We start from the raw sequence: 25,789 nt of genomic DNA on the forward strand, positions 1-25,789 counted from the left end.
GTGTGCACTGTGATTATCAGATGAGGATACAATTAGTTTTTGTCATAATGATTATTGAAGTCAAAACCTTTGATACAATCAACTCACCTACGGCCAGATGAGCTACTGACATCTGTGAAACTGTCTAAAATGTAGTATCAAGGAGATTACTGAGGTCATTTGTTGCAAATTTAAATTTGAGTCTTTTATAGGATATCCTATAACATGTCAATATTTCCCAAAGTGCTTTACAATTGCACAACAAACCAAAGATATCCAAAAGAATCCAGAATTCTTAAGGATGTGTTTGAAAGAGTTGACATGATGCAGAGATTTAAAGGACAGTTTTCAGACATTTGGAGAAAAGTTGAATGAAAGCTTCAACATTATCCTGAGCAAATTGAAAGGACAATGCATAGTTCAACAATGTAAAGTCAAGGATGCAATCAGAATGCATGTCTGTGTAAGATTCTACAAACACAACAAATTGAGTCCATAAGGGATAAGGCTATTTACACAGAAATTAAGACTATGAACCTAATTCAGTGAGGGATGAAGCAGCAGTAGAGGTCAGTACAAGCGAGGTGATCTAGACTTTACAAATGATAAGTTGTAGATACCAGAATTCTTAATGAGTTGAAGTTGACACAGGATATAATTCTTCAGAGAGAATGTTGGAACACTTGAATTTGAGTAACATAACAACCAGAATTTCATTGGAAGTTTCAGTGGGATTTGAGAACTGATTAAATTTCACTGGACCCGAAACATTGCCTCTGCTTTCTCTCCAAAGATGTTGACAAATATACCGAGTTTTTCCAACTATTTCTGTATTTTGTTCAGATTTCTAGCATCTGCAGTTCTTAGTTTTGTTTTATATTACTACACATAATACCAAGATTTGTTTTCCAGCGCTAATTGCTATTGTAAAGTTGTTGTTGAGCCACCCATCATGAGCTACCGCAATCCACAGTATGCCCATAGTGCTCTTAGAAAGGGAGTTCCAGATCTTGATGCAGTGTTGATGAGGGCATGATGATATCATGACAAGTCATCATTGTGTGTAGAAAGGAATCTGTATGGGGTGATGTTCCAAAGCATTTGCTGCCATTGATGTGATAAGCACAAGTGCAGGTAGTATTACAAAGGTGGAAGAAAGTGTTCTTCATATGAATTGGACTTTTGAACCACAACTCCATGTGATAGAACAACAGATTGAGCTTCAGTGAAGACCAAGGAAGGAGGGTATGATCAGTAGCAAAGGCATGGATTTTCTAATGGAGCCCAAATAGAATGGAATTGGCCTTTCTAACATTGATGGACAAAAAACCTTGCCACATCAAAACTAATGAAAGACAAATCCTTTTTAATGATTGACTCACCAGCAGAACAAGGACTTCAAAGGGCAGAGCTATGAGAATTCACTAGAAATGACTGTGCATTCACAGAAGAAGAATCCAATGCAAATATGCTGACATTTTTAGATCAGCTAGCAAAAGAATGCCATAAAGGCAAAGTCATTTAGATGCATCACAAAGGAAAGGAGATGGAAGAGGATGATGCGATATGACATTTAGAAAGCCACAGAATGGTCAGAGAAGAAAGTAAAATTAACGCCGTGCTGACATGGTCTTCAAGAATGTAATTAGTGGATCCAATCATGGCTTTTAAATGATGGAGGTTGAAAACCAACTGGATTGGAGTCAGAATGGGCAACATTCCAAAACATAAATGAGTAAGTTTCTAATAAGAGCTGGGTTAGAAAAGAAGTGAAGCTCGATTAATATGACACTGGAACTTCAGCATGGCATTAGCTGATGTAATTTAGAAGGGAAAATGTAATACAACAGCTAAAGAAAAATAGCAGACAGCATTTATTTTAGATACAAAGGAATCCACAAGTTATTCATGGTTTATGCTCCCAGCTAATGCTAACATTGGACATGTCAGTTGCTAAAATGAAACCTTGCTTGACATGCCATGTTTATTTTGTTTAGTTAATTAATATGGTCACTGAAATGTATTTACATGAGTCTACTTATGGTTTTTAACTACAGAGCATAAGTTTGTTACACAAAAGTAAGAAAGCAAACAAAATATCATGCAGTTAGAATGATCTTAACACAAACATTTAGCAAAGTTTCAGTTTGTTTCCCAAAACTATCCACTACAAAGGCTCATGTCCAGAGAAATTATACTCATATTTCAATTATTTAAGTTTCTACTGAACTGATTCTTTAAAGCTTGTCTTTCTTGAACTGTGGAGATAATTTTACAATTCTTCTCCAGGTCTGATGGCATGAACCTTTCACAAGTCTGATAACCTAAACCTTTCCAATTCTAACATACTGAAGATTTCAGTTGTAACGTTTTTAGTCTGGGAAACTGCACAAAGTGGAAAAAAGCATTGCTGCTTCAGTGACTGGTTTTATCTGAACTGAACTGAACTGAACTAAAATCCAGTAAGAGAAAAACTAAAACTTACTTCTGGAACCAACCTGTGAATCATCTCAACAAGTCTTTTGTGTTTTCTGAACTGAACTAAAAGCAAACCTAATGCCTTGATGTGTTTAATCTGATTGTCATATACCCAAATATATAAACCAGTTATTCCAAACACTTAAAGGTTTTATTAATGTGCTGATACAATGACTTTAAGAGGTGCATTTTGTCCTGGGTTATTTTTGAAGAGAGGTTTTAAGTCAGAGGTGAGAGCTGTCTATTGAAACCCATAAAGTAAACAATTTGTGAGGCCTTGGGTTTTTTTAAAAGTTGGAACAATAGAGGCAGCTACAATGGGAGGGGCAAGCTCCCCCAGAATCAGGATTTTCAGTTTTAGCTTTTCAGCAGCAGTTGCTGGGGTCTTGAAGCTGGATGTGGTAGCTGATTTTCCTCTTTCAGTTACAGCTATAAGCTGGGGTTTCTCTTGCTCTAGAATTTCATGAGAAATAATCTGTTTTACTGAATTTGCCTTTGTCAAAGGTGCGTTTGTGGGATGTTACTTTAATGGAACATTTACTGTTTAGTAGCTGTATTCAGAAAGTTTATAGCCTAGACTAAAATGTAATTTTGAATTATAGAACACATTTGCTGCACACTAGAAAAAAAGTATGGCAAGGAAGGATCAGATAATTAAGAACATTTGCCTTAACATCAGTGAATTTGTACAAACAGGACACCAAGTGATAATATTCATGGCTGTTCCTTTCTGAAATTAATAAACAATGTTAAATTCTGGCCTCAGAAAGAAATTTGATATCAATTAACTTCTCTCCCGAATTATCGTCCTTTGCTATTATCTGTCTAGTTCAGAACATGCAGTGCTTTTGTTAACTTTTGTGTTTGTGACAGGAATGACTTTGTAAATCTGTATATAAAAATAGTCTGTTTTTGATAGTACAGCGGAGTAGCTGGCCAGGGCATTTGAAAGAAGAGCGATTTCTGCTTTCTTGGATTAATAGAATCCAGTTAGCTTGACTTACAGGTATCAGTGTTATGTTGTAACAGTGATGCTATTAGTAAATGAAGGGGATGATTAAAATTAAACTAAATTGTCTGTAAGAGTTTTTTTTAATTCCAGACCACCAAAGAGGACAAACCATGAGAGAGGCTTACAGGTTGAGTTCATAAGGAATTCCCTGGGCCGTCTCAAATTTGTACTTTATCAGTATAATCTGTTATTCTGTTAAGTTTTCCAATAGACTAAAGTTATTCCAATTTCTTCCTTCTTATTTGGCATGGTAATGATAGTATATGATTGAAGAGTGTTTTACTTCAAATCTGGTTGTTTGACCAATCAAATTGCATTAGCAATGCAACACCCGGCACTTGCCTTTAAAATTAGAAAACATTTGGGTTTAGGAGATCTTCTTAATATATTTTGAGGGAGTTTGGTCAGGTCCACAACACTAAGCTGATGATTGCAGTTATATGTCTTCTTGAAACTGGTACATTTAGGTGACTGTACTAGTATGATTTTCTGACCTTTAAAAAAACCCTTGGTACTGAAGAAAAAGTGCTAACCCGCATACATTTATCATTTACCAATCAAATTAAATTCCTAAAGTGTTAAATAGGTCTTTTAAATATGTTTCATCTCAATGGATAGCATGAAATATATGGTAAAGATAACACAGGTAGCTCTTCAATAATGCAATGGTTGTCATTCTTGTGCAACCCCACATTATAGGAAAATCGCACTTTAGAAACTGCACTTAAAGTGTTGGTAATGTAATCATGTTATAGCCAACACATGCTAAAAGTTCACAGTATAGAAAGTGTCCTCAATTCAGCAATGACGTTATAGTGAATTCATTATAGAGCTGAATGACCTGTAGAGGGCAGTGTTCTATGGAGGTCATTGGCAATGGAAAATCGTTTAAAATATCTGACGTCATTAGATGATTTGACCACAGGAAGATGTTTGAGTAATAGCTAGTCATGCAACTTGTGTATTCAGTTCTACATTTATTGATATACTTCTGAATAATAAAGGATTGAAGGAGTAGGAACCTGTAAGAATTTGATGAGAATAAGCATGAAAAGCAGGAATATGTAAATTCTTAAATAGGTTGAGGAAGACACCACTAACATGGCAGGTGAAGACCCAGAGAAGAAGGAATTATACGTGAGAGATGTTGAGCCTCAGAGAAAAGGGCTATTGCTTCCAAGAAAACAGTGATAATAGTGACGTTGGGTTCCAAAGCCACAATAGACAACAAGAAGATAATAATGTGATCTGAAATGATCTTGTTGGAAATAGAAACTGTAGAGGTGGCAAAGACTTAAGTTGTGGCAAAGTGAAAGGTTTAGCTATGGATTTTTATTAGCTTTTTGTATTTACCACTTCCTCCCTGGAGAATGAATTGTTAACTGTCTGTTAGAATATCACATATTCAGAGTTCTGTCTTTAGATATGGCCAGAATGTTAAATTTACGCGCTACTCCTCCAGATGGGCAGCACTGTGGTTAGCACTGCTGCCTCACAGCGCCAGAGACCCGGGTTCAATTCCCGTCTCAGGCGACTGACTGTGTGGAGTTTGCATGTTCTCCCCGTGTCTGTGTGGGTTTCCTCCGGGTGCTCCGGTTTCCTCCCACAGCCCAAAGATGTGCAGGTCAGGTGAATTGATCATGCTAAATTGCCCGTAGTGTTAGGTAAGGGGTAAACGTATGGGTGGGTTACGCTTCGGCAGGTCGGTGTGGACTTGTTGGGCCAAAGGGCCTGTTTCCACACTGTAATGTAATCTAAAAAAAACTTTTCACCCTCATCAGCACCACTCATTTAAAAGATGGATCCACACAGCTCTTTTTTCCCCACATTCTTGCCACCCAACTACATGTACATCATGCATTACTGGAAAGAAGAGAGAAAATGGATGAGTAGCATGACCAATAAGAATGAAGACGATTATCCCAACTTTAACCTAGACAAATTGTTGCATATTTACAATACATGGTATATATTCTTCCAACAATAACAGACAGCACACTACAAAGTGAAACTACACAGCCAAATCATGTCAACTGTCTAAGAACAAGTTTTGATCATGTCTTACATCCACCAAAGCATTATCTTAATATGTAGAGATAACATGTCTAGATGCTTTGGTGTACATTAACCAGAAAAGGGCTCCCATTCTTTAAAGGTAAAAGTGGGAGGGAATATATTATTTAGTGGATACCAGATCAGACAGCCAGTGTACCATTAAGACAGTTAGATGACACATGATGTCTGATGTTCCAGTATAAAGGTACCCACATCAATTTCAGTAACCATTGTTATTATAACAATAGCTGGAATCAAAGTAACAATCTTTTTAAAGATATGGCATGTTTTTCCATATAATCAGTAAACACAAAACTCAGACTCTGTTTGTGACATTAGCATAGTGCAAATAGTTAGCATTAATAAACTTCAAGACATCTGTTTCAACAAGAACCCTTTCTTTGTGGTATATGTTACAAGGGCTAAAATGTGGGGAATGCTCAGATGGTATCATATTGGCAATGGTATTTTACACAGAAACCACATTAAGGGGTTACGATCCAGAATATTTTTCATGGGAATCTAATTGTTTATCTTGTAATTTGAACTCTGTAATACCGTAAATTAAATGTCAATATTTAATGTATATAATTATTGCTGTTTTGCTACAGGCTAACTTTACTGATATCCAGACCCAAGCAATGTACCACTTGAAACAATTGTTCAAACCTGATATGCTACTCAGGGGTCAATATACCATACCTACTATGAAGTTTGAGGGGAAAAGGTGGGTATGGACTTCTTTTTTTAAAAAAAGGGCATTTTCACCCTTTACAGTCTCTCCTTTAAATTACACTGTATTGTTTATATTGTTTGAAAATGTTAACTGTGTTTTGCTTTTTGTTTTATCAGTTTCCTGTTTTCTTCTCATTTCTCTCTATTCTATGACCAAAATTATCTAATCTCAATTCTGATCCTATTTTTAAATGTAATTTTTCTGATACTGTGACATACAAAAAATGGTAAATTGATATTAATTTTGTCTCAAACTGAGAGAAACGCATCCAAACGCATTTTGGGCGGCACGGTGGCACAGTGGTTAGCACTGCTGCCTCACAGCGCCTGAGACCCGGGTTCAATTCCCGCCTCAGGCGACTGACTGTGTGGAGTTTGCACGTTCTCCCCGTGTCTGCGTGGGTTTCCTCCGGGTGCTCCGGTTTCCTCCCACAGTCCAAAAGATGTGCAGGGTCAGGTGAATTGGCCATGCTAAATTGCCCGTAGTGTTAGGTAAGGGGTAAATGTAGGGGTATGGGTGGGTTTCGCTTCGGCGGGTCGGTGTGGACCTGTTGGGCCGAAGGGCCTGTTTCCACACTGTAATGTAATCTAATCTAATCTAATCAAAGAAACCTCAATTCAATATGTAGTCACTCAAGTATATTTACAGATCAATTGTGTGATATTTTTCAAAAACTTTCTTTATGCATTATTTAAATGGATGTCCCCTCTGAATAGTGATAGCATTCCATCACTTGGATCATTTAAATATGTAAGATCCAACAATAAGATTATAAATGATACAGCACAAATGAGTAGATTGTTTTACTGAAACTGTAAGTTTATTTAATATTAATTGATTACATCGACATCTGTGTGCTGCTAGTTGTTTCATGTATTGTATTAACTCATTGAACTCATGCTTGTAATTTTATTAACTTTTGCTAGTATTTTGATAATTTAACAAAGTTAGTTCATAAGCCTCTAAAGTTTAATCAAAATGGTCTTAAGACAGTTATTGTTTGGAAAAATGTAAGAAAAGGAGATGTTCACCTCTCCAACTACTGGTCGCATTCATGAAGGTAAAATAATCTGACTTGATGAGTCAGATTAATATCATTATCGACAAAAATGTGGTACATGTATCTATTTACAAACGTAGTATTTATTTCAAAATGTTTAAAATAAAATGCAAGTCACTTCCTACAGCACAAGGTCAAAGATAGACTCTGTCAAATATCTTAATGAAAAAAAGATATGATTCAACCACTGAACTTGCTATCAATTTCCTGTGTAGTATTGCACATTTGGCTAAATGCTTTGCTCAGAATAAGTCCCTGCATCTTTAACCAGAGATTTTATTTATCTTCCTAAATTCTTCCATTAAGTATAGATGCTCATTCATTCTCTGAATTTTGAATCCAATGCATAACTAGCCTCCATTCTTCGTTAGGAGACTTTGTTGCTTATTTCTTGTGACTGATCTATTTTACATAATGGCTTCCACTGTGCTTCTTTACTATGACTTCTTCATACTTAGTCTATACACTTTTTCTCCTGCTTCACAATCATGTATGCGACCATGGCTAATCTTCCACATATGCATGTACAGTATATTATCTGCATTAAACAGCAGAATCATGTACCTGATATTCTTAAATACAGCACAATCTAACTGGAATTGAGGTCCATTGTTATTTGCCTGCCCACTTGCAGAATTCTGCATTTTCATCAACAATTTGTCATCCAGATTTTATGACAGATTTGGGAATATGAAATGTAGTAAAGGCATGTTAAAACTACTTTAGATTTTGCAATATAAACCCTGATTGTTAAGAAGGAACAATCATCAACAGCAGTCACCATTTCAATGCAAGTCGAGACACAGTAGTCTTGAGCTCAGATCGCAGACAGCAAACTATTTCATTCATTCTACTCTCTGTTCATCCAGTGATTGGGCCTCCCTTGGATCCATGTAACAGCTTTTTCTGCATTACTTATTGTATTTATCCCCAGGAGAGGAGCTTGGCAGGGGATTAAACCAGTACAGGAGACTACTTCAGTCATTTACAAAATCAGTATCAGATGGGCATGTGTTTTTCAAGTAATGAAAACCAACTGTTTCCTCTCTGAAAGGTGAAATACAACTTCAATAATATTAATCACAAGTACAAAATAAATGCAAGATTGTTAATATAGATGGTAAGGATATCTCTGAACATATAAATGAGAAAATATCTAACTAGCGAGAAGGGTGAAGTGCAATGCAAAGTATTGGTGACCTGTATGATTCTGTCTCTTCCATTTGTGTTGATGGTATTCCAGAGTTCAACTTCCTGGAACCACTCATTTGTTCTGGGAGGGGATTGTGAGGAAGATGTGAAGTCAGCTTGGAGCAGTTCATAGTTTGTGTTGGCCCTCCTCAGGATTAATTAGTGGTGTACAACCTACAAATTAGGAACAGGAGGAGGCTATTTGACCCTTTGACCCTGCTGCCCCATCCGATAAGATCATAGTTGATCTGATTGTGACCTTAACTCCATAGCCAACCAACCCCCCGAAACTGCCGCAACTTTTCCAATCTACATACCAACTTTATGATGATTTAAGTCAACAAATTGTGACAGCCTTGCAATCAGGGGAGAAAATCCTTTGCTGAAAGGGTAGGAATAGGAGTGTGATTAAATGTAGAGCTCTTTTAAAGAGCTTTTTATCAATGATGTGCTAATGGTTTCCTGCTGTAGTGTTATATGTGAGGTGGGGGGGGGGCGAATGTGGGACAGGCAGATAATGGTCATTCAGTTTGGAAAAACTATGACTGGCCAATTGGAATTGCTCTGGCCCTTGTTCTGTCTGCTTTGTGGTCATTGAGTGGTGGGTCTTAATTTGTTGATTGCCAGTTTCCTTCAATGTAGTTGGGTTTATTAGCCAGGTTTCCACAGGCATTGGCCTGCCCTCTCCTGGGATCTCATCATGCCTGAGCATTGAGTGTGGGCTGGGCAGCCTGAGATGAAGTCAGGTATCAAATTTGTCTGAGCATTTTATTCCTTCATGGAATTTGGGTGTTCCTGGCAAGGGCAGCATTTGGCCTGTTCATTTCCTTATGGTCTTGCGGTGAACATTTCTTGCCAGTCTCTAATTGTCCTTGAATTGAGTGGTTTGCTTGACTATTTCAGAGGGCAATGCAAAAGTGCATACATCAGTGCAAAAGACAAGTCTGAAGCATTCGCAACAATCTTCAGCCTGAACTGCCGATTTGATGATCCATCTCAGCCTCCTCCAGAGGTCTCCAGCATCATAGATACCAATCACTCCACATGATAATAAGAAATATTTGAAAGTACTGGATACTGCAAAGGCTATAGGCCCTGAAAACACTTCAGCAGTAGGACTGAAAACCTGTGCTCCAAACCTGATGCTCCCCTAGCCAAGCTCTTCCAATACAGTTACAAAACTGGCATCTACCTGACAATATGGAAAATTTCCCAGGTATGTCATGTATACAAAAAGTAGAAAAAAAGCCAACCTGTCCAATTATTGCCCCATCAGCCTTCTCTCGACCATCATTGAGGTGATTGAAGGTGCTACCAAGCAGCACCCGCTCAGTAAAAACCAGGTCACTGCTGCCCAGTTTAGGTTGTGTTAGGGTCAGCCAGCTCCTGACCTCATTATAGTCTTTGTTCAAACGTGAACAAAAACGCTGATTTCCAGAGGTGAGGTTAGAGTGACTGCCCTTGAATCAAGGCCACATTTGACTGAGTGTGGCATCAAGGAGCTCAAGCAAAACTGGAATCAGTGGGTATGGGAGAACATCTGTCTGTTGGTTAGAGTCATACCTGGCCCATAGGAAGATGGTTGTCATGCTTGGAGGTCAGTCATCTCAGCTCTAGGACATCGATGCCTGAGTTCCTCAGGGTAATGTCCTAGGCCCAACCATTGTCAGCTGATTGATTATTGATTTTCCCTTTATCATAACATCAGAAGTGGGGATGTTCACCAATGATCACTATTCCCGACTCCTCAGATGCTGAAGCAGTCAATGATCAAATGCAACAAGATCTGGACAATATCCTGGCTTGGGCTGATAAGTGGCAAGTAACATTCATGCCAGGCAATAACCATGAGCAATAAAAATTTGGATAAATGTGAGGTGTTGCATTTTGACAAAAACAAAGCCAGGACCTATGTAGTTAATGATAGGGCCTGGGTAGTTTTGTTGAACAAGAGACCTAGGGGAGATCAGGTATGTAGTTTTTTGAAAGTTGCATCACAGGTAGTTAGGGTGGTTAAAAAGGTGCAGAGCATGCTTGCCTTCATTGCTCAGACCTTTGGATATAGGAGTTGCGACATCATGTTGAAGTTGTACAGGACATTGGATGAGGCCACTTTTGGAATACTGTGTACAGTTCTGGTTGCCCTGTTACAGGAAGGATATTATTAAACTGGAAAGGGTTCAGAAAAGATTTATCAGGATGTTGCCAGGAAAGGAGAGTTGTAAGGATTGGCTGGATAAGCTGAGACATTTTTCATTGGAGCATAGGAGGTTGAGGGGTGACCTTATACAGGTTTATAAAATTGTGAGGGGCATAAATAGGGTGAATAGCAATGGTTTTTTCCCTAGGGTGGGTGAGTTTAAAACTAGGGGGCAAATTTTTTAAGGTGAGAGGAAAAAGTTTTAAAAGGTACCTGAGGGGCACTTTTCCACACAGAGTGTGGAATGAACTGTGTAGAAATGGCACATACAGGAGCGGTTACAACATTTAAAACACATTTGGATAGGAAGATGAATTGGAAAGGTTTGGAGGGATATGCTCCATATACAGCAAATGTTTAGTTTAGTTTGAGAAAATAGGTCGGCATGGCCAAGTTGAACAAAGAGTCTGTTACCATGCTATACGACTCCATGTATCTATGAGATCATGATGGTGTACCGTCCACCAAATTGGTTTGAAAGAATGTGAGACTATTTATTAATTCTGGGCATGCAGACCTTTCCGACATAATTTCTTGCACATACCAAATTTCCCTTGATAAGATTGTGATGAGCCACTGACAGTCTGTGAACTGCATTTCAGGCCATAGGATTTTGATCCAACAAAAATGAAGGAATGCTGACTTTTGTGTCAGCCATGGTTCAGTTAGTAGAATCCTTTCCTCTGAGTAAAAAGATGAGGCTTGAGTTCCCATTGCAGGATTGAAATCACAAAAGTCTACCCAGATCCTCCAGTAAAGTAGCTTGAGAGGGATAACAAGATTTATGAGGACAAAATCTTGTGGATTCAGACCCTGTATTTGGGAATTGTTGCAAAGAAACTTCAAATTTCATATTTCTTGCAGGACTAAAGTTTTTAAATATTGTGGAAATTTTGGATAGAATCTTATAGGGGTCAGAGTTACATGGGTTATGCTGAGAGTAGTGGCAGAATCACTCGAGAAGTCCAGCGAAGGCTGTCTTGACATTGAGATCATCTTGCACCATCTTCTATGTTTTTGACAGCTGGCCCAGAGAGTTTCTTGCGAGGCAGCTGTGATTTGCCAATTAACAGTTAAACGTCTTGTTGGTGGACCAAACCACCTCATTAATATTTAGCTTTCTATTTTGCCAAACATATCAAGCAAGCTAGACATCAAGAAAGCTATACATGAAAATGACAGTGAGTATCTGGTGGATTCAGCTTGCCATTTATTCCAAAGAACCTCTGTGTTGCATTTGACTAAAGTACAGTTCAGACCAAAATCCATAGGCACCAGCTCCACACGCACTTCATCCACAGACATTGGTACCTGGCTTGTAGTAACTGCTCATGACCATTATGGCACCTGTCTGATATATTTGCAGACCTTAGACTTAGAAAGCTCTGACTTACATTGCATGATGCATTAGCATCTTTAGTTAAAAGGCTGCAGCAGGAACTCTCAGGAAAGACTCAGCTCAAGGACTGATCCCTTGCTCGTGTAGCATCAGCTCACTTCACAATTATCTCCATGTTAACATCATCCATGTTTTGCATTGACTTGTCTTGTCATGCCTGTTAACATAGTAACATTCCAGCCAAAGCCAAAGGCTATCAATGCTGACGTACTGTGGTGTTCATTAGTGCAGATACACAGAAAGGCTACTTGTCAAAGAACAAAGAACAAAGAAACTTTACAGGCCAGGAACAGGCCCTTCGGCCCTCTAAGCCTGAGCCAATCCAAGTCCACTGTCTAAACTTGTTGCCCAATTCCTAAGCATCTGTATCCCTCTGCTCCTCAACTGCTCATGTATCTGTCCAGGTGCATCTTAAATGACTCTACCGTGCCTGCCTCTACTACTTCTGCTGGCAACACATTCCAGGCACCAACCATGCTCTATGTAAAGCACTTGCCGTGTGTATCCCCCTTAAACTTTTCTCCTCTCACCTTGAAAGCATGACTGCTCGTTATTGAATCCTTCTCCCTGGGAAAAAGCTTAATTCTATCTACCCTGTCTATACCCTTCATGATTTTGTAGACCTTAATCAGGTTCCCCCTCAATCTCTTTTTTTCTAATGAAAACAATCCTAACATACTCAACCTCTCTTCATAGCTAGCACCTTCCATACCAGGCAACATGCATATAAACCTTCCCTGCACCCTCTCCAAAGTATCCACATCCTTTTGGTAATATGGCAACCAGAACTGTACACAGTATTCTAAATCAACCGAACCAATGTCTTGTACAGTTTTAACATGACCTGCCAGCTCTTATACTCAACACCCCATCCAATGAAGGCAAGCATACCACATACCTTCTTGACCACTCTATCCACCTGTGCAGCAACCTTCAGGGTACAACGGACCTGAACTCCCAGACCACTCTGCTTATCAATTTTTCCCAAAGCTCTTCCATTTACTGTATAATTCGCTCCAGAATTAGACTTCCCAAAATGCATCACCTCACATTTGCCTGGATTGAACTCCATCTGCCACTTCTCCACCCAACTCTCCAATATATCTATATCCTGCTGTATTCTTTGACAGTCCCCTATGCTTTCTGCTACTCCACCAATCTTCGCACCATCTGCAAACTTGCTGATCATAACAACAATGCCCTCTTCCAGATCATTTATGTACATCACAAACAACAGTGGCCCTAGCACTGATCCCTGTGGAACACCACTGGTCACCTGTCTCCATTTCGATAATCTCCCTTCAACTACTACTCTCTATCCTCTGTTGCTCAAACAGTTCTTTATCTACCTAACTAGAACACCCTGCACACCATGTGACTTCACTTTCTCCATTAGTTTACCATCGGGAACCTTATCAAATGCCTTACTAAAGTCCATGTATATGACATTTACAGCCCTTCTTTCATCTATCAACTTGGTCACTTCCTCAAAGAACTCTATTAAGTTGGTAAGGCACGATCTCCCCCACACAAAACCATGATGCCTATCACTGATAAGCCCATTCATTTCCAAATATAAATAGATTTTATCCCTCAGTACCTTATCCAGCAACTTTCCCATCACTGACCTCAGGTCATGCACCTCGTTGGAATCTGTCCTGGCAGATGGCAGAGACATCTTGATGACCATCACCAGAACCTCCATTAATGTTCAGGTCATCTGTGATCACTGTAACCACTTCCTGGTGGTGTGTCCCTGATATCCTGACAGTTGCCATGACTCCTATATCATGGACCACTCTTGTGTACCTGATGTGTTTGAAGGTTAAGGTGCCTTACAAGGCTGATTACCGAGTGACCACAGTTCATGACACAATGTTGCAGTGCCCTGACTTGTGCAATGCCACCCATGATTCAACTAGGGTGATTGTGGAGTAGACAATAGGGCGACTGAAGATGTGGTTCTGCTGCTTGGATCAGTCTGTGGAGGACTCCCCTGTATAATTCACACAGACTGTGTCACATCATCGTGGTATGTTATGTTCTGCAGAATTGAAGCAGACAATGAGACGATGTGAAGGATACTGAGGAACTGGGACAATGGGAGCAGTCATTTGTGGAGAAGGAGGAGGAGGAGGAGGAGAAGAAGAAGAAGGAGGACAAGGACTTTGGAGAAGAAGAAGCTGTTGCTGTTCCTGACATTTATTGGTCATGATGTCAAAATCTAGTTTATATTGTTTGGGTGAACTTCAGCCTTGATTGGTTTTGTTTGCATTCACTTTTACTTTCTATAACTAAAATCTCATGTTTGTATTTCACCAAACGTTCCCCTATTGGATGAAGACAAGTTTCAGGTCTACAGTGGTTGTAGTGGAGCTGAATTAAAGATGTTCAGATGAGATGTGGGTAAAGACAGACAGAGTGTGTCGTAGAGTTAAACAGCACCGAGGGTGAGAGAATGGAGTTGTATAGGGAGTATAGATTATGCCACCACAGGTATTTCTCAACAGTAAATGGGACCTCACTAAAGCCAAGATTATCAATATAACTTCTGTGCTTGCTGTCATCAGAGTCGTAATTTTACGAAGACGCCATGAGTCTGTCAGAAGAACTGGGCAAACGGGAGCTCTACTGATGTGACTGATTAGAGTCTCTACTGGGATAGCAATTTTAATAATGGCAAGCTTGCTTCCCTGAGCTGCTGACCCAATCAAAGGACAGTTAGCAATTGGTCTCAGCAGTGCCTCTGAATGAAGTGGCTGTTGTAGACGCTGCAACAAGTAGAAAGCACTTCCATGTTTAAGCATCTTTAAAGAGTCAATAAACATTTTTAGTACCATAGTCAAGCAGGCAGGGCTGTCCAGTCAGAGTGGTGCAAACACTTGAGCATGGTTATTGCTGCTATCCAGGCCCCTTATGTGGGATACAGAGATTCCAAGAAGGAAGATTCTCCCCACCACCAGGAAACCATTGAATGTGTCTTATGATATCCCCAGGCAGCAGGGATCTGTTCCAATATCAGCCAATTGCAATAAGGGTGTAAAATGGCCTGAATAGATCAATAAATTAGATAATTGGCTGCCCACTTCCAGGTAATAGAAAGCAAAACCACTGTTATTCTGTATTATCATGCATAATGCCTAAATCAGTCTTTCTTCACTGTACATTCTAACTCCATTTTACTAAACCTCCCACCTCCAAACCTGTCTGTCTTCAGAGAGTTGGTAAAATGTCAGACAAGGTAACTCAGCATAAACTAAAGGTTGACATGAAATTTCCTGATCTAAATAATTAGTACCACTCTGGATAGTATTTTTCACCAATAGACCATCAGGAATCATTTTATTTTTGCATTGAATCTTGGAATATTTGAAGATTTGCAGAACATTGCAGACTAATCTAAGTTCAAAAATGTCTTGTCTTAATGTTATTTTTACAGTTATTATGCAATTGCTATAGAGCTCGAAAGCATCTTTCTCACAGTGCAGAAGTCTAAATGGTGGAAAATAATCCATGACGTAATCCCTCTGCTCAAATCTGATAAGCTACCGTTAAATGGAACTCAGTTGAATGAACAATTAAAGAAAAAATTTGGTCATAAACAGACCTTAAAATGCAAGGTACTAAGAATTCTGGTGTTTTGCTGCACAGAAGTACAAATGCAATAAAGTTTCATTTCTTTATATCTCATGATAATTGTGATAAATCTGCTATGTTGGCATTTTGGATGCATGTGATTTGTGATGGAAAGACTTTGAGCAGTTACAAAAAAATTAATGTAAATTGCCACCTTACTATCAAATGACATTTATCAAATAGCACTGTTTATAATTCTACCTATTTCTAAAAATATTTCAGTTATCCAAAGTAAGGCTTTGTTTTACATTAGAAACATGATCAGTGAGTTCTCAGTCATTCAATGTATAACATTTTTGATTCCTGTTTTATCTTGGGATACAGATGTTTCTAGAAAAGCCAGAATTTATTGTCCATTCATACCATCTTCAGAAGATGGTGAAGCATCTTCTTAAACTGTTGCATTCTATGTGTGAATGTAACTCTATGCATTTGTTAGTCAAAAAGTTTTAGGATTCTGACTGAACAACATTTGCAATAAATTATAGGCAATAATACTGAGCCATTGATTACCCTAAGTTGTGTCCAGTTAAGTATTATCAGTTGAAGTGACTGGAAATTGCAAGGTATTTAGAACATTCTTGATCTCTGCCTGTAATTCTAAAATTACATTATATGTCTTTCCAAAATGTTTATGTTTACCAGCAAGGATGTCAGAGCATCATCTTGTGACCATTTGTGCATGTCAATGTGTAGAAAGAAAAGCAAATTTAACTACTCTCTTTTAAGTCACCTCCATTTAATACACAGATTTTGATTTGATTTTTAACTGTCATGTGTACCAAGATTCAGTGAAAAATATTGACTTACATGCTTTATAGACAGACCAGGTGTGATATCTGTCAGACAAGGCAATGAGAACGTGATTGAGAATTCTCTAGCAGAAACATGCTGAAAATGTGTTGCTGGAACAGCGCAGCAGGTCAGGCAGCACCCAGGGAACAGGAGAATCGGTGTTTCGGGCATAAGCCTTTCTTCAGGAATCAGAATTCCTGAAGAAGGGCTTATGCCCGAAACGTCGATTCTCCTGTTCCCTGGATGCTGCCTGACCTGCTGCGCTGTTCCAGCAACACATTTTCAGCTCTGATCTCCAGCATCTGCAGACCTCACTTTCTCCTCTAGCAGAAACATATTGGGTTGAGAGATTTCAATGAACCAACCAAGATGATTAGATTGAATGCAATCTTTCAAATTTGTGTCCTAGTCTGCCATAGTCATGTAACGTCTTCCATGCTGCATACACTCTTTAAAGAGACATCTTAAGCTTAACACCAATAAAGTCCTGATGTTGAACATGAGTGTCATACATCGAAAACATAAGATATATTTTTTGAGAGAGAGAAAAAGCTGAAATTATGGTCTAACATTTGGGTTGTACATGTTGGTGGACTGACTTTCAGAGATGGCTGTACCTCTGGGAATTGTTGGACAACAAGTGGAGCACGACTGCAACAGACAGTCTTTTGGAAGGTATTGAGCAGCTGGATGTGTATTTCACCACTAAAAATAACCTTGAAGATCCAATCAAGTTGTAAATCAAGCAGTAAGGGATGGGTAAGAAATAATATTTTGGAACAAAGAAGGCCTGAAAGCGTCTGAGACAATTAGACGTTTGCTCGTTTCAGCAAAACCAAAGGATACGATGCTGGAGGATATTTCTATTAAGCTTGAGTCACAATATAATCCCAAACTATTGAAGCTTGCAGGAAACTATGTTTCAAACCAATGAAACAACTGCCGAAGAGGATATTGGGAGTTTATTGTAACCCCCAAAAAACTGCTAATTCATTATAATATTGGAGAATTCAAAGGGAGAGTTTTGGTGACAAATTTATTTGCAGTATCACACTTGCTTTGTCATATTCATGGATATGTAGAATGGACACTTTCCTTTTAAAAAGAAAATGAAGAATGGACAAACTGCTTTAAAACAAATGGATTTGAGAGCTCAGGTGACCTCTCTGCTGAGTTCCCCCATAACTGAGGATTCAGACTTCTGTGAAGTCTTCTCATACATGAGTTGTTTAATTGTCCACCACAATTCACAATTGGATCTGATAGACTTCCAGATCTTTGATCTTATTCATGAGTTGTGGAATTGCTTAGCTATTTTATTGCATGTTTGTTATACTGCTTGGCGCATAATTAGTGTAGCTTCATCACCTTGACACCTCGTTCTTATGTATGCCTGGGGCTGCTCGTGGCCTGCCCTCCTACATCCTTCATTGAACTCCTCCCAATATGCCATAACCCTGCATGGGTCTATCCAGTCAATGGATAAAGACATACCCAGGAGTAGTGACAGTGTCATAGTGTCACAGAGGTGTACAACATGGAAACAGACCTTTTGGTCCAACTCATCCATGCATGCCAACCATCCTAACGTAATTTAGTCCCATGTGCCAGCACTTGGCCCACATCCCTCTAAACCCTTCCAATAACATACACATCCAGATACATTCTGAATGTTGTAATTGTACCAGCCTCCACCACTTCCTCTGGCAGCTCATTCCACACACATACCACCCCTCTGTGTGAAAACGTTGCCCTTTAGGTCTGTTTTCTATCTTTCCTCTCTCACCCTAAACTCATGCCCTCTAGTTCTGACTTCCCCATGACAGGGAAAAGACCTTGTCTATTTATCCTATCCATGCCCCTCATAATTTTATAAACCTCTATATGATCAACACCGATTCTTATGGCACACAACTGGTCACAGGCCTCCAGACTAAAAAGCAACCCTCCACCACCAGCCTCTGTGGTCTACCTTTGAACCAGTTCCGTATCCAAATGAGTAGTTCTCCCTGTATTCCATGAGATCTAACCTTGCAGAATGCTTTACTGAAGTCCATATAGATCATGTCTACAACTCTGCCCTTATCAATCCTCTTTGTTATTTCAAAAAATGAATCAAGTTCATGAAACATGATTTCCTATGCACAAAGCCATGCTGACTATCCTTAATCAGCCCTTGCCCTTCCAAATACATGTAAATTCCTCAGGATTCCCTCCAACAACTTGCCCACCACTGGTCACCAGTCTATAGTTACCTGGCTTTTCCTTACCACCTTTCTTAATAGTGGCATCTCCAGTCTTCCGGCACCTCACCTGTGACTACCGATGATACAAATATCTCAGCAAGAGGCCCAAAAATCACTTCCCTGGCTTCCCACAGAGTTTTCGGTACATCTGATCAGGTCCTGGGGATTTATCCACTTGTATGCGTTTCAAGACATCCAGCACCTCCTCTTCTATAATATGGACATTTTTCAAGATGTCACCATCTATTTCCCCACATTCTATATCTTCCATGACCTTCTCCACAGTAAACACTGATGCAAAATACTTCTTTACTATCTCTCCCATCTCCTGTTGTTACATACATAGGCTGCCTTGTCGATCTTTGAGGGGCCTTCTTCTCTCCCTAGTTACCCTTTTGTCTTTAATGAATTTATAAAATTTGCCAAAGCTGTCTCATATCCCCTTTTGCCCTCCTGATTTCCCTCTTAAGTATACTTCCACTGCCTTTATACTCTTCTAAGGATTCATTCAATCTCTCCTGTCTATACCTGACATATGCTTCCTTCATTTTCTTGACCAAAATCTCAATTTCTTTAGTCATCAGCTTTCTGTAAACCTACCAGCCTTTGATGTCTAGAAAATTGTCTGTAAGATGTTACAAGAAAATGTCTGTCAGGTTGCTGCTCAATTAGTCTCTGGGACAGATCTTCCAATCTGACCACAAATCCCAGATGTTAGTTAAGTTGACTTCAGATTTGGCAAGATTGTGTGTGACACTGCCATTTCTGCTGTCTTATTCGAGTTTGCATGGTCCATGTTATGTTTGGCATACAGGTGCAGGTGCCAATCTATTATAAGTGAAAACTTAACCCAATTTCTAGGAACATAGGAAAAGAACTAAGCTGTGCAGCCCATTGAGCCTGCCTCACTATTGAATACAATCACTGCTGATCAAACACTTTTACTCACCCTATCCTTATAATCATGTACATTTTTGCTATTCGGAAATCTATCAATTTACATCCTAAGTATCCTCAAAGACAGAACCTATATAGCCAAAAGATTCATAACTGTCTGAGTGAAAAAAGATACCCCTCATCTCAGACCTAAGTAGCATCCACCTTATTTTTCAATTGTGCTCCAGGATCTAGGCTGCCCAAACACAGGATACATCTTGACGGCATCTAATCTGTCTACCTCTATAAGTATTTTGTAAGTTCCAATGAGATCACCTCACATTTTCACAACTCCAGAGAATACAAGACCAGTTTGCCCAATTTCCCTTCATAAGACAGCCCCCACCATTCCAGGAACAAGTCTAGTGAACGTTTATTACATTCTGTCTCTGACAATAATCTTTCCTCAGATAAGGAGACCAAAACTGCACACAGTACTCCATGCGCTTGAAGCAAGATTTCAATAGTGAAATTGTGCTGATGTAAATGCCATTTGGTGGTACTGGTTTCTTCTTTTCTTCACCCAGGATTTGGCCATTGGTCTAACAGCTGCTACCAAGAGTGGACTTGCTGCTGTCTTTTACACATACTGTCAACAAAATCCAATATCTCAACTTGGAGTTGTAGATGGATCCGGTTATGCACTTATTCATCATGCTGCAATCCACAATCATGTGTCAATCATCTGTCAGTTGACCGCAATACACCTGAAAATTAACCAGCGTTGTACTGACTATTTATTCAATATGGGTAAGCTCGAAAAACCATCAGGTTTGTTTATGAGTAACATTTTATTGAATATTGCAATCACATAAAAAGACAAAAAGTTTCCATGAATGAAGAATGTGTGAGTAGATGTGTAGACCTCATTTTTTTTAAATTGAATGATTCAATTAATTAAATCACAGACTAAATACGTAGGCTTATTAAATCTAGATAAGAATTGAAGGCAGCAAGCAGGATAAGAGAGCAGGTAATGAAGCACATAGTGTCCTGGGGCTTAACATAAGGTTATAGTGGAAGAGCACAGAAGTTATACTGATATTGTACAAGTCACTAGTTCAGCCTGAGCAAGAGTATTTCACACAATTTGTGCACCATACTTCAGGAAGGAATTAAGGTTTTGAGAAAATGCAGAATGATTCCAGGGATGAGTGAAGGAACTCCTCTTCATCTCAGCCCTAACGTATTTTCCATTGTTCTGATGCTGTGTCCTTTCCTTCTAGACCCTCCAGAGGGTCCAGAAAAATCCTTCCTGCATCTAGCCTGACAATCTCTGTAAGAATTTTGTATGTTTGAATTAGATCATCTTTCATTCTTTTAAAGATCAAAGAATATATGCCCAATTTATGTAATCATTCGTATTAATACAATCCCTCCATCCCATTTGGTGAACAATCATTCCATTCCCTCTATGGCAATTATATCTATTCTTAGATAAATAGACCAAAACCACATACAATATTGCAAACTATAGTCTCAACAAGACTCTAGATAACTGCAAAAAGACATAAGTCTTATGAGCAAAAGTAAGCCAATAAGCCCATAGAATCTGCTCTGCCATTCAATGAGATTATTGATCTAGTAATGCTCAACTCCTTTCCTAGCTTTTCCTTGTTAACCTTGATTCCCTGACCAATTAAAATAATTATATCACAGCCTTAAATATAAAGCCCAGCTTCTATAGCCATCGCAGATTCACCACCCTCAGTGAGAAGAAATTCCTCCTCATTCCCATTGCAACCCCTTACTCTTAGGTTAGGGGTCTGGTATCAGATTCTCTCAGAAGGGAATGCAACCTCTCTGCATCTACCCTTAGGTGTCAAGCTCCTAAGAGAAGCATGTATGCTTCTCTAAGACCCAGCTCTCATTCTTCTAAATTCCAATGTGTGCAACCTTTGAAATTTTATGTGGTCAGAGGTGGTTGAAGTTTTTCTCAAACAAATTTGACATTGCAAGATCCATAACCCATACCTAGGTTGAGGAAATTGAACATTCGGAGCAGCCTTTGACTCAGATCTTCCCACAAGAGAACCTCCGGCTGCCAATTCGTCAAAAATCCATCAGTACTGCAAGCTTGAAGGAGAATGAAAAGCCACCACGAATAAAAAGGAAACTATCTTTAAATCCTAACAGCTCAGTTTGTTAGATTAAAATAGAAGGACGGGAGTTTCCAGTAGGCTGTACACTCCAATTCGAGCAAATCAGGAAGCGTTATTACTAACACTAAATCAGATTTATTAAGATCCTAGTTTTGTGGTCCCAAGGAAGACAATAAAAAGAGCAAGCAACAGGAAAATCCCTCTAGGAGCTCAACCTAACACTCACCTCAATTTGTGGACATTCACATGCAGTAGGTGAAGCGAAGGCAGCTAGTTGTTGTCCTGGCAAGATCCCCAAGGAAATTAATCAACTATGTTTCCTTCACAATCCTACCTTCTTACTCATATCCTTAAACTGAGTCTATTTCTTTGTAACCTCTGTACACTGTCTTCACTGCTTGGTTTCCCACCTAGCTTTGTGTCAGCAGCAAACTCAGATAAAGTAAACTCAGTTCCCTCAGTTAAATCATTGAAAAAGATTTTATATATTTGAAGCCCAACACACCTATTAAATAATATTAAAACCTGTAGATTGAAAATTACATGTTTATACTTAGCCTTTATTTTCTGTCCATTAACAAATCCTCAGTTAAAAATCAATGTATTACCCCAGTTCTATGAACTCTGATCTTGCGAAGCAACCTCCTGTGTTGCATCCATCAACCAATTGTTTGGAATCTATAATTCTTTTGTAATCAAACTTATGTAATACTGGAGCTTCTTTCTAATTTTAGCTTGTAATTCCTTTGTTTATAGGTCCAACTGCTTTGCATATGGCAGCCAAATGTGGGTCACTTGGTTCATTAACATGCCTACTGGCCCTGCGGGCAGATGTCACCAAGGTTGATAAACGAGGCTGGACAGCTATTCATTTTGCTGCATTTTATGACAATGTTTCTTGCATTAGAGCTCTATATCGAAAGGATCCCAAGTTTTTAGAGTTGGAGACTTCAGCTCAGTAAGTGTTCAATAATCTACCTAACGTGGTTAAGTAAAAAAAGAACAAAAAACCTACAGCCTACATTGTGTTGCATATGCTTTTATATATTTATGTTGTTAATCATTAAAGTTTTATAACATTCAAATATTGTGTTCTATGATATAAATTTAAAATATTTAACATAACATTTGTTTCAGAGCCAGTTCATAATTTTGACAATTTTTATAATTTTCCTATCAAAGAGAAAGCAGACAAATATCTCTTCAGCTTTATTGACAAAATAACTGCATTTGTGTAATGCATTTAAAATTGTAAAATGATCAAATTCTCAAAGGACAGTGATCAAAGAGTTCAAGAATAAGAGTTGCAGTGGGCCCATAAAATCATGGTTATTCTGTTTATGACTTTAACTCCACTTTTCTATTCCCCTCTTTTACCTTTGACCTTCAAAGGACATTTGACATCAAGCTACATGAGGAAATATGAGCCCAGATAAAAGAAGTAGGTTTTACATCTTAAAGCAATACAGGGATGTCGAGAGACTTTGAGATAGTTTTAAAATTTTATATTGGGCAATTGAAGACAGTCGCATAATGCATTTAAGATTGGGGTATGGAGGAAACTGGAATTAGAGGAGCATGGAGACCTCTGAGGTTTGTAAGGCAGAATGATATTATAGCGACAAGCAGGGCTAATACTATGGAAGGATTTTAGAGTTGAGGCACACCAGAACCAATATATATCTATCAACTCAGAGTGATGGGTATAAGGAACTCAGTGCAAATTGGATGATACAAGTTTGCAGACGTTTAGAAGAATCCATGTTCAGATGAGAGGTTGGTCAGCAGTGTTTTTGAGTAATCAAGCCTAGAATTAACAAAAGCATAGATTAATTTCAGCGTAGATGACTGAAGATTGGGGAAGAGTTGAGCAATGTTAGCAAGGTAGAAGTATGCTGCTTTAAAGATGTAACAGAACAAATGTGTGTTTGGGAGATTCAAGAATGACATAAAGGAATTTTGACCATTCACTGAATTTTGGAGTTAATAAGACTCAGAGCAGTTTTGAATTTTAAAGACATTTCATTACAGGGTATCTATATTAAATCGAAAATGCTGGCTTGCAAGATCTCCTCCCACCTGAGTCCTCATCATCATCCTTTGGCCAGAAGATTACATATGCTTTTAAGAAAATTATGTAACTATTAATCCAGATAATGACATTTTCCTCCAGATATGTTCTGTTATTTTACTACTGCTAGTTTCTGAAGGGATTCTGCTTTTCCTTTGATTTAGGTACAACTCTACTCCACTATTGCTTGCTTCAATGGCTGGTGCATTTGATTCACTTCAATATTTACTATCCCTTGGAGCCAATTTAACAACGCTTGACAGTGAAAACAACAATGTTATTCATTTGGCAGCACTCTACTCCCATACAGAAATCCTCAAGTACATCATTGAGCAGAATATTCCAGAGCTACCTGTCTGGGAACTCCTTACAGGTATGTATTTACTGCTTCAACTCAGAACTCATAAGTTTTATATTTAATAATACAATTGATTTTCATTAAAAAGAGATATCCTGAGAAAATGTTGGAATGTTTTTCATATGGGGAAAGGGTGCTTTGTTTTGACATCACAATCAAGGAATCATAAAGTCATTGAGCGTGTTGCTTTGTTTTGTGTATCTATCCTGTGAATGTGGTAGGAGAACTTATCATTATATTTTTAATCTACATTTTCAATTCCTGATCATCTCCCTAAGGTACTATGTCTTATAAGGGTACATCTCCATTGACATCCACTGATAACGTTGTCTAAATGACCTCTCATATAGCTATGAAATTCAGTGCACCATTGATGCTGGTATCTACCTAAATTATCCAGTATCAGAGGAAGGTGTCTCAGCCAATAGGGGCACACCCATTTCATCTCCCTTATGAGCCAAACCAAATGGGACATTGAAAAAAAAATCAAAGTTTGTTTCAAAATCTTTAAAACTTTTAATGATCCTATTCCAGACATCCACTGGTGTCCAGAAACACCCTGGATCTACCAGACATATCAGGACTGGTTGTATACTGCTACACAATCTATCATAGACAATTGTATCAATTATTCCTCCTTCCAACACTCCCATTCTCCAATCATAGCTGTCCTGGCTGTTTGGTGGAGCTATCAACTAATTCAACTCCTCCCCTCATTCCCATTTCTCTTTTGAATGCTCTCTTCAAATTTTATTTTTGCATCACTTTTGAAAACTACGAGAACGGCTTCGATAATCTTTGGAGAAGTACACTTTAGATCATAATAGCCAAATAATGAAGCTCCTCATCTTGCTTCTGCTGATCATAATTATTCAAATATGTTGGCTGTGTTTAGTGCTGGTGTGATGATACACATGTGGGCTGCATCCTAACAAACCTTATTAACAACACACCCCTTTAACTGTTTGCAATAGGCAGCTTGCTGATCTTGCTCAATACCCCCATGGTTGAAAATCTCAGAGCATCACCAAATGTGATTATTGTGCAATTGGACACCATTTATTAAATAATACTGACTGCACTAAAAGTTACACTGCAAACCAATTTTGGATTACCAGTCACACTTGATGTGTGATTCATTGGCTCATTCTAGAAGCTGCATATATCAGAAGAAGTCATACTGAACTCAAAATGTTAATTCTCATTTAACTCTCTAGTGATGCTGTGAGACTACTGAGTTTCTCCAGCAATTTCTGTTTTTATTAATAAATCATACGTTTTGTTTTTACTGTATGGTTTCTGTGCTGGTCAGTCATTGAACACATTCAAGCAAAGTGCAAATACTCTTAACAAAAGAATACAAGTGTATCATCCATGAAAAAAACATAAAATGATGTTAATATAAATAGCAAAAAGAGAAAGAAATTAGCGTTCATTAGCAGAGAGATTGAATTCAAGAGTCGTGAGGTGATGTTGCAGCTGTACAGGACCTTGGTAAGGCCACATTTGGAGTACTATGTGCAGTTCTGGTCGCC

At 38.6% G+C, this 25,789-nt stretch overlaps 1 protein-coding gene across 1 annotated transcript in view; it reads left to right on the forward strand.

The window, feature by feature from the left end:
- The window catches only part of ankar (ankyrin and armadillo repeat containing), a 160,119-nt gene that overhangs the window by 45,013 nt on the left and 89,317 nt on the right, over positions 1-25,789 (forward strand). The window contains exons 6-10 of the mRNA XM_043694464.1: positions 6,136-6,251; positions 15,550-15,730; positions 20,251-20,506; positions 22,582-22,783; positions 24,061-24,269. Coding sequence (XP_043550399.1) covers positions 6,136-6,251; positions 15,550-15,730; positions 20,251-20,506; positions 22,582-22,783; positions 24,061-24,269 — 964 coding nt within the window. The remainder of the gene's footprint in view (positions 1-6,135; positions 6,252-15,549; positions 15,731-20,250; positions 20,507-22,581; positions 22,784-24,060; positions 24,270-25,789) is intronic.

This window comes from Chiloscyllium plagiosum, chromosome 7 (genome assembly GCF_004010195.1).
Source record: "Chiloscyllium plagiosum isolate BGI_BamShark_2017 chromosome 7, ASM401019v2, whole genome shotgun sequence".
Classification (NCBI taxonomy): Eukaryota; Metazoa; Chordata; class Chondrichthyes; order Orectolobiformes; family Hemiscylliidae; genus Chiloscyllium; species Chiloscyllium plagiosum.